Source organism: Hypomesus nipponensis, chromosome 1 (genome assembly GCF_054491055.1).
Source record: "Hypomesus nipponensis isolate SF chromosome 1, ASM5449105v1, whole genome shotgun sequence".
NCBI classification, from domain to species: domain Eukaryota; kingdom Metazoa; phylum Chordata; class Actinopteri; order Osmeriformes; family Osmeridae; genus Hypomesus; species Hypomesus nipponensis.
The window spans coordinates 16,066,979-16,076,695 of NC_140361.1; the positions used below are offsets into that span (position 1 = coordinate 16,066,979).

The 9,717-nt window shown below is 47.8% G+C and overlaps 1 protein-coding gene across 1 annotated transcript; it reads right to left on the reverse strand.

Annotated features, from left to right (window-relative positions):
* Positions 1 to 4,258: 4,258 nt before the first annotated feature.
* LOC146302811 (uncharacterized) lies at positions 4,259 to 9,415 on the reverse strand. Its single transcript, XM_084698432.1, has 14 exons — positions 9,097 to 9,415; positions 8,433 to 8,602; positions 8,266 to 8,337; positions 7,611 to 7,700; positions 7,239 to 7,337; positions 7,018 to 7,065; positions 6,809 to 6,892; positions 5,937 to 6,616; positions 5,710 to 5,779; positions 5,256 to 5,342; positions 5,022 to 5,120; positions 4,787 to 4,873; positions 4,513 to 4,614; positions 4,259 to 4,399 (listed from the first exon to the last, which is right to left on the reverse strand). Exons 1-14 carry the CDS (start codon positions 9,251 to 9,253, stop codon positions 4,259 to 4,261), a joined length of 1,986 nt encoding a protein of 661 aa, XP_084554558.1. The 5' UTR covers positions 9,254 to 9,415.
* Positions 9,416 to 9,717: the final 302 nt, after the last annotated feature.

The window sequence follows — 9,717 nt, forward strand, 5'->3', positions numbered from 1 at the left end:
GGGAGAGGAGAGAGAGAGTGTAGGGCAGAGGTCTTCAACCCTGGTCCTCGGGGACCCGCTGTCCTGCACGTTTTAGATGTTTCCCTGCTCCAACACACCTGATTCGAATCAATGGGTCGTTATCTAGTTATGCAGAAGCCTGTTAACAACCATTCATTTCAATCAGGAGTGTTGGAGCAGGGAAACATCTAAAACATGTAGGGCAGGGGGTCCCTGAGGACCAGGGTTGAAGACCTCTGGTGTAGGGGATAACCATTTGGTTTATTCAGAGCCTGCTTGCTCTCTGCCAGTCAATCTGTTAAAGATGTTTTATTCATGCCTCTGCTATCCTCCCCATCTCTGTCTCTCTCTCTCCCTACCTCTTTTGTCCTCTCTCTCCCTCCCTCCCCAACTCGGCCTCTCCTTCCCTCCTCTTCAGTCTCTACCGCTGTCCCTCACTCTTCCTCTCCCCACCACAACTCCCTCCCTCCCCCCTCCCTCTACTCCAGCCAGCAGTTAGTAGTCTGTCGAGTCACCTGGAGGATAAAGCTGTGATGTTCCAACACCTGAACCAGGTCTGTGCAGTGTCAGTGTATACTTCAAAGAGTACGGCGGTGTCTGTTATTAAACCATTCCCTGTGGTTCTGTGTATGTAGGCTGTGGGTGTGGCAGAATGTATCTCATGTGTTGTGCACTTCCATGTTGTCTGTCTGGTGGTGTGCCTCAGTGTCCATGTGAATGTGTGTCTCTGTCCCCACTCTCCCAGTGTGTTGTTTGTTTTCTGAGGACTGGAAGAGCGTTTTCGAATCTTTCCAGAGGAATGACACCGCTCCTCTCCAGCACCTCACACACACACACACACACACACACACACACACACACACACACACCTCCCCTTCTCCTCAGCGGAATTGAATATTGCTTTTGTGATCTTGCAGATGGCAGGGCCGGGGTCGTGCATTGTGTTTTGACTGCAGTTCCCTGTGCTGATGCAGGTGTGTGTGTGTGTGTGTGTGTGTATGTGTGTGTGTATTTCTTGCAGTGCGCGGGGTAAAGCCTGGGTCAGGTGAAACTAATGACAGCCGGGTCTGACTGTGGTAGTTCATTCAAATCTGATTACCGCCTCCGCTACCGAGCAAAGTGTTTCCATCTCTCTGCCAGAACCCTGGGTGTTCAGGAGGAACGGCACAGTCCAATATCTCCTCAGCCTTCAGACACCTTCACAAGCCTGCGCGTTTGAAGGTCATGAGGCTTTTCAGATAAACTGGCACCCTTTCTCCCGCTCCTCCTCTTCTTCATCCTCGTCCTCATCACCCCCCCCCCCCCCGCAACCCTGCTCCTTTTCTCACTGCTCCCACTTCTCCTACTTCCAGAGTCTTGAGATGTTGTGAAATGTTCCTGGTGATAGGGAGGGAGGGAGGGAGAGAGAGAGGGAGAGAGATAGGGAGGGAGGGAGGGAAATCTTGCTCCTGACACCATTGGAATGCACCTAGGAGTGAGCCTTCTTAACTCCTGCTCTAATTGAAATATTCAAGACTCTTGTCTTTAATTGTGAAGAACAACGTCAAGGTTGTGAACTGATAAATGGAGCTCTGTTTCATCCAACTATAATTGCCTTCATTTGGCCCCTTATTTTGGAAAGCAGAGAGAGAATATGTTAGAATGTGTCAGGATGCAAATCACCCCCCCTAAAGGTGTTTTTAGTTGGTTCCGTTTGGTTGCTATTTCAGCTCGTTTCTCCGAGAGTAATGGCAATGCAGATTTATTGTGTATATAATAACTGGTGGATGAGGACATATTCCTGGCTGAAAGGACCTGGCCTCTTCATCCAGGTGTCGAACACACCACAACACAAACAACAGCCTTAGCAAGCCTGCACCCAAAACATCCACTCGCAATGTTTTCTGATGATATGCTATCGATTGGATGAATTTGGCTTTGGTCTGAAATGTGTTTTTCCAGCATTCTTCACAAGCCGTGTTTGATATCCCCTGAAATAGATTGATTTTCTGCTTCTTTATCCCATAAATCTACCGTTCCATCAGCATGTAAATGTGACCCGGGTAGAAGAAAGCTTACACACCATGTAGATCTTTCTGTTCTTGGCTCTGCCAGTACGTGCCTGCCTGGTCTTCATACTCACACATTCAAACTGATGCACACACACACACACACACAGACACACACACACCCTTGCAAAAGCTCACGCACCCACCCACCCACACACACACATCCAAGCACAAAATCACACATGGAAACACACACTTACAAAGACATTCGCACACACACGCACAAAGCTACACAACTCCTAAAATACACACACAAATACACACAACTACTGTTTTCCATCATACATTTCAACTTGTTCCTCCCCAGGAGACATTTTGATTTGGCAGCTCGTGTTTTTGGAACCACACTTGGGTGAGGTTAGGTGTGTGGGGTGTGTTTATGTATGTGTGTGTGTGCGCTTGTTATTTCCGGGGGCGCCTAGGGGGACTGCCAAGTGCAACTGTTTGTTGTGTGACTGCCTTTTGTTGTGGAGCTAGCAAAGGTGGAATCACTTCACACTGATAGTGACATTACATCAGTATCTGTTAGGAGAGCGCCCACGTATGGCTGCCCAATCATTAACCATCTACCATCCATGAGGACAGGGCCTCAGAAGGGTTCGTTTACAGTAACATGACAACTCCACGAATGGCGTCGATTCTTCAAAACTCTAAACACAGTGAGCACAACATAAGTATATGTGGGCTAAACTGAGGATCATTTATCATTGCTTTGGCACAAAATGCATTCAATGACTACATCTTTCAAATTATATTCATTCTTTTCTCACTTCAAAACAACAATTGCCAAAACTCTATGTACCTACATGCCAATTTGCACATGCTTACATACTGTTTTCAAAACTGTTAAACTTCAGTTCAAAACAATAACATAATACAAAATTGAATAAGACAGAAATTTGCTACATTTCTACAGTAAAATTGTAATGAAATATATTTTGAATCAAAAAATTAAATGCTATAAAATGATCTCTATGGAAGGGTTGTGCCAGGTGAGGAAAGGCATGCAGAGAGAAGAAATCAGCCAACATTTGTATGGGACAATGTGGCATTTCACCACTCCTGTGCAGTCACCGAGCGGTTTGCAGCCCATCCCAGAATGGTGTCACTTTTCTTCCCACCTTACTTTAATCCCCATTCCTCAACCCCATAGAATAATTATTTTCCTTATGGAGGTGAAAGGTTTACTGTATGACCACCATCCACATAATCAAATGTCCCTTCTGGACGCAATGAATGCTGGATGCCTGGACATTGCCAGGGATGGATAAGGCATATTTGTTCCTAGGTGTATTGCCTTTGATGACATAAGATGTGATGTGGATGAGAAACCTATGGCCAAATGCAGAAGATTACAGTAGCATTCCTATTGCATCTGTATCAGTGGATGATGTGTATACACATTGTTGAATTCGGGAATCAGTGAGAAAAAAGATATACAACATATTGAAGCATACTGCATCATGTCTGATTCATTCCAGTAACATATATTGCAGTGAATTCTAAACAGTAGAGAGGTGTCCTTGTTTTACATAAGACAACATTGTATAATGCTACCTGTTGTTAGTGATTTTTAGGTCATTGTTTTGTGGGTGAAAAAGAATGTTTGTTGACTGTCAACCTTGGCTAGTGTTATGGAAGAATGAGTTGATTTGAGATTTGTATGAATTGATTTGGAAGTTTTAGTGCATTTTGAATGTGAAATTAACTGCTGTGCCGAGTTGAAAGTTGGTTAGGAGAACTGTGTGAAGAGTTTTGAAAAAGTGACTTAAGTATTGAGAAATGGGTCCTAGCGACTGTAAAAAACTGTAAAATGTGTCAAAGAATCTCCAGAATGATGCCAAACACGCGGCTCTCCCTGGGTGCGTGGGGGAGACCTGCAAGGCTACATGGCTCACGTGAGTCAGTTCAGCAGGAAGCTCTCTAAGCCAATCGTCTGTCTAGATACTGTATTGTCCACACCTCTACCTACATCCAGGCATCAAACCCTGGAGAAAACACGCCGTCTAAAAACAAACGTTTCCTCTCTCTTTTAATTTATTTTATGATGAAAAGACCAGCGAGTGACAGCGATGAAATGGAAGTAAGAGAGGGATCGACGGGAGGAGAGCAGAGAGGAAGAGGGAGGAGAAACGAGAGGTACGTCCGTCCTTAAAAAGGGAAGGCGGAGGGATACGGAACGTCCCCCCCGGGGGGGTGGCGCGGTCCTCCTAGACGTTGAGCAGGCTGGTGATCATGACCTGTAGGTGGCGCTCCAGCTGCCCTCGCAGCTCGGCCACCAGGTGATGCTGGGAGGAGTAGAGGTCGGCAGGCAGGCTGAATACGGCTTCCAGAAAGTCTATGAGCATTTTCTGGTAGGAGAGGATAGCACAGACCCAAATGCTGAGGCCCCACACGTACACTGAAAGGAGGAGGGGAGGAGGAGGACAGAGTGGGAGAAAGAGAGCGAGAGAGAGCTCCTCACCTTTAGATTCTTCCGGTATGTCTGGCCCCGGGCTTCCTCTGCGTCCCGGGGGAGGACGGCTTCCAGCAGGCCATACAGCTGGGCCATGAACCCTCCTGAAACCTGGGGGGGGGAAGTGTGGGGGTGTGGGAGAGGCAGTTGGGAGGGGGGCGGGAGCAGGAGGAGAGGATCGCTGGGTCAAACGATAGCATTGACTTAAATGTCCTTACCTACAGTGTCTACAGATCACAATGTCACCGCAATACGGAGATGCCGAGGGGGGGGGGGCACTCACAGTGACGGCTGGCCGGCGACGGCCCTCCTCCATCATGCCCAGCAAGACCAGCTCATATACCACGTCTATGACGTTCAGGTGACGGATCTGAAAACATTCACCACAACAGTCGCCTTTCAGGATCTAGGAAGTCGGAGTCTAAGGATATCATTTGAGACCTAAGCAGAGGCTTCAAGCCTGTGCTCCGTTTCGACGACAAAGTCAGTCAGGCGCGTTTTCCTCCCCCTCCCCTCACCTCCTCCAGTGCCAGCTCCTGGGCGATGGAGCTTCGACGAGCGTGCTCTGAGACGTAGGCCAACAGTCCGTCGTAACGGAGATACAGCTGCTCCTCCTCCTGGAGAACGACAACAGAGTCACGACACCCGTCTCACGGTGACGTCAAAACAAGCTCACCCAGAGTACAGTCCCACGCGAGCTCACATACGTAGCCCAAAACACTGGAAACTCTCAAGTGGAATCGATCGGTCACCTTGTTTGCTGCTGTTGCCAGTCCTCCCAGCAGGAGGCGCCCTGCCTCACAAAGGGAGCTCCTGCTGACGGGGTTGGCGAGGAGCGTCTGGTGACAAACAGGGAGGAAAACGAGAGGACATCAACATAGCTAGTTAGCCACTTCACACAGAGAACAGAGGTGCCCGGTAACACTGCGAGCTCTAACACCGAGAGGTGCCCACAGTACACTGTCAGGCTAGCTTACATTTAGTAATTTAGCAGACGCTCTTATCCAGAGCGACTTACAGTAAGTACAGGGACATTCCCCTGAGGCAAGTGGAGTGGGTGAAGTGCCTTGCCCAAGGACACAACGTCATTTGGCACAGCCGGGAATCGAACTGGCAACCTTCTGAATACTAGCCCGATTCCCTCACCGCTCAGCCACCTGACTCCCTTGAGCTAGTTAAGTAGGTTGGAAGCTAATGGGTACTCACAGTGAAGGCCTGTCTTAGGGCAGTCAGCCTGTAAGGGAGGTCAATGAAGCCTCTGCTGGTGAAGTGATAGCTGTGGAGAAAGAGATACCTCAGTCAAGTGAATAACCTGGACAGTTCCTGGAGCAATGAGGGAAAGCTTGCTAAAGCACATTCACTTTACACGGAATACAGGATGGTTTGGTGTCAAATGGAACTATTTCAGTTATCCAATCAAGGTCAGGACTAACTTCAGACACGGAATCTCAAGTTCCTCAGCAGTCAAATCGGCTATGCCGTCTTCATCATCGTCATTGTCGACATTGTTGTCATCACTGGCAATATCATCATAATCGCTGCCGACGTCATCATTATCATTGCCGACGTCATCATCATCATTGCTGACATCATTATTGCCAACGTTTGGGTCATCATTGGCGACATCATCATAATCACTGCCGACGCCATTATTATCATTGGCGACATCATCATCATCATTGCTGACATCATCGTTGTCAACGTCATCCTCCTCGTTATCAACGTCATCATCATAGGCAACAACCTCATTGTCATTGCAGATATCATCCTCATCATTGCAGATATCATCCTCATCATTGCAGATATCATCCTCGTCATTGCAAATATCATCCTCATCATTGTCAACATCCTCATTGTCGACATTGTCCTGGTCCTGGGCCCAGTTTCGGTGGCGGTCCTCATCCCATTCCTCCTCCTCCTCCTCCTCCTCCTCATCCTCATCATAGTCATCATCGTCCTCATCATCGTCATCATCAGAGGAGTCGTCGTCCTGGGAGGACTCCTCCCCGCGGGTCCGGGTGTTCTTCGCGATCCAGAAGGTTCTAGCCGTGGTGCGCAGGATGCCGTCTGGACCCACCACCAGGCTGGCCTCCATGCCCGAGACATCAGTTTGCTGGTGGAGAGGAGACACACACACACACACGTTAACACACACTCACACACGTTAACACACACACACACCCGTTCACACACGCTTCCGTTGAAATGAACAAGGACTGAAACACCAGGAGGTTCGCAGTCTTCATATACGCCTGAATCAGCTTCATGAAGAACGTGGAGGTTGTGATATGTCATCAGCTCTTACCCTGCGCTCAGCGAAAAACGGGATGTCCACATCCGTCTTGGTGCACACGTGAGACTGGAACTGCCTCACCCGGCCGCCAATGAGCTGCGAGGACAGGAGGAGAGACAGGGAAAAGGATGAGCAACAGAGCGCTGAATAACTGATCTGGTCCAACTTCATGTGCACCCGGACAGGACTTCCCACTGGTTATCTCACAAGATTCATCTCACCTGAACTCCGCTCACTGCCATAAAGGTGGTAACCACATAAGGGAATCCCTGCAGACCAACACAGGACAGCACTTTGTCAGACAAACCATGTGTGTGAGTGTGTGTGTGTCTGTGTGTGTGAGTGAGTGAGTGAGTGTGTATAAGTGAGTGGGCGTGCACCTGTGTGTGTGTATAAGTGAGTGGGCGTGCACCTGTGTGTGTGTGTGTGTGTGTTAGCTTACATTTGGAGTGAGCCTGGATTTCTGCTGTGACATGGCCCACCACAGCCTGGTGTCAGTCCCCCTCACCATACAGATGCTGCGCATCTGGATCTCTGTCTTCTGGGGAGGGGGGTGGGTGTGGGGTAGGGCAACCAGGGCAGGTCATACATAACAATAATGATAAGCAATAATAGATCAAATCCACGTGCCATGTGGTTGACACTTGATAGCCTGGCAGCAGACTGTCCAGAATGACCCAGCAAGGGTTGATTAGACCCCGGATGTAGAAGGGTAAATGACGTGCAAGACTTCCCTCAGCCCCGACTCTGTGAAGTGTTTTCTCCGTGCTGGGACAGTTTGTGTAGGTGTTTGTGTGCAGGTTGTCTCAGTTACCTTAGAAGCAGATCCTCTGGAGGAGGTCCAGGAGAACTTGAAGGTGTGGTTTCTCTCAGAGCTCATCAGAGCTTCTCCACAGTAGCTTGTCTAACAACGTCAGGAGGAAAAGGGAGAGAAGGAGTGTTCTACAACCGCTTCAAGACTCGTGGAGCCAAACCCTAACTTGACTTGACTTTACCAATGTTTTATGGGTTAAACGGAGAAAAATTGTTCTGATATAATGTATAACAGCATAATTTATTTTATTCACTTGAAAAAGCACACTTTGCATGGCTGCCTGACATGCAACTCATAATCATAATTATGAGAGAAGGTAAATGGATTCAAGAACATGGAACACTTATCATGTTTTCAACAGAGGTAAGTAAAACCATAGATATATATCTATGAGTAAAACTACCTTCAATTGAATTAAATTAGCCTCTGCACACCACTGTGTTTCCATGGAAACCAACTCAAAACAGAACACACCCACTTCACCCCCAGTTTATGAGATCATCAAATTATCATCAAGTCTGAACAATCTGGAATTTTGAGGCAAATTTGCAGCAAACCACAATTCCAGCAAAAATGTCCACCAAGCCTAATAGTGTATTGGATTAAAGATAAACTGTAAATAGTGTTCATATGTGTGTGAAGTTGTTGCTTTTACCCAAGTCCAAACGGCCACAGGACCACAGTAAAGGGGGCTGTATTCCCAAGGTAGCAAGGGTCCACTGAACACCTGCAACACATAACACACAGAGAACCACAATGACCATGAAGGTCTGTCAAAATGAAGGCTCTCCAAGGGGCCTAGAGAGAGTGTGGGTGGGTTACCTCAGCAGGGTCCAGGGCCTGCACAGCCACAAGCTCCAGGTCTGCGTTCAGGATAAATGAGGCCATGCCCAGCCCTACGCCCAGGCCCAGGCCCAGATCAGAGGCTGGAGCAGAAAGAATCCCTCTTTCCAGAGTCAACCCTTGGCTCCTATTTCCCTGAAGGGCAGGGGCTGTAAACATGTTTAATCAACATGTGTTTGTCATGCTACCCCTCTGAGGCGACGGTACAGGAGTATCTGGACCAAAACCAACAGTTTTTGGACAGTTTGTTCCCCCCTAGGGCATGCACCTGTTGAACTATTGATCTCCACCTAGTCAGACTTGTCCATCCACACTATCCTCTACTACTCAAAATACTTTACATTCGTAACTCAATTTATGCATTATTATATTCATATTCTCTGTGTTGATTGCGCCCGTTTTTATATTGTTTGACTTTATATTAGAAACTTGATTTTTGTTAAAGTGTCTACTAAGTCCAAACTAATCTATTTTCTTTGTTTCTAAAAAGCCCCAAATATCTTGAGATATGTCCCAAGCGCCAACACAAAAAACAACCAATCCAACAGGACCACCAGAAATTACACTCACTCCAAACTTCAATTAAAGTGTGTGTTCACCATATAAGTGGCTGGACTGGCCTCATACATATTCTCCTCCCTACCTTGTAGGTGATTAGAGGGCGTTGGGTCAGACGCCTGGTACCTGTTGTACAGGTAGTACCCAGCGGTCATGGTGGCGAGGCCAACCACTCCTCCGGCCAGGCAGGTGGAGGCCTGCAGCCTGCAGACCCCCGCACGGCTCCCCCACAGAGAGCTCATCTCCCTCAGCTAAGCTAGGTCTTCTTCTTGTCTTTGTTAGATCTCTTTAGTGCTGCTTTCTTCATTCAACGTCCAGCTTCTTCTAAATTGCGCGGCTGTGTTCACCTGCTAGAACACCCTCCGGGGTCACTGTGACATCACGGGGTAACCACGGCGCCGTGATGTCACAATGCGGTGTGCTATTCTTGTGATGTTCCGGTCTTGTTTTTCACTGCGCTGCTGTAATTCCACAATATAACTATATGTTTTTATCTATCTAGAACCATCTTCTGGAAACAGGATGTTGCAATCATGTATACCTATACTGTATTGTAGATCAACATGAAGTTCAATGAATTTTGCATGCCCCATGAACTAAGTTCATGTTGCTCCAGACCCCAGTACACACACTTGGACACAAACGCACACATACACACACTTCCCTTTACTGTCCCCTATGCAGTTCTCTCTTTTGCCACGCTCCC

What these genes read in the sequence shown, in the direction of transcription:
- LOC146302811 (XM_084698432.1), bottom strand. Translation starts at nt 9,253, where the DNA reads ATGAGCTCTCTGTGGGGGAGCCGTGCGGGGGTCTGCAGGCTGCAGGCC. An exon ending in CCAGAGGATCTGCTTCTAAG is followed by an intron (nt 7,338 to 7,610) that starts GTAACTGAGACA and finishes CCCCCTCCCCAG; the next exon opens with AAGACAGAGATCCAGATGCG. An exon ending in AGGAGCTGGCACTGGAGGAG is followed by an intron (nt 4,874 to 5,021) that starts GTGAGGGGAGGG and finishes GAATGTTTTCAG; the next exon opens with ATCCGTCACCTGAACGTCAT.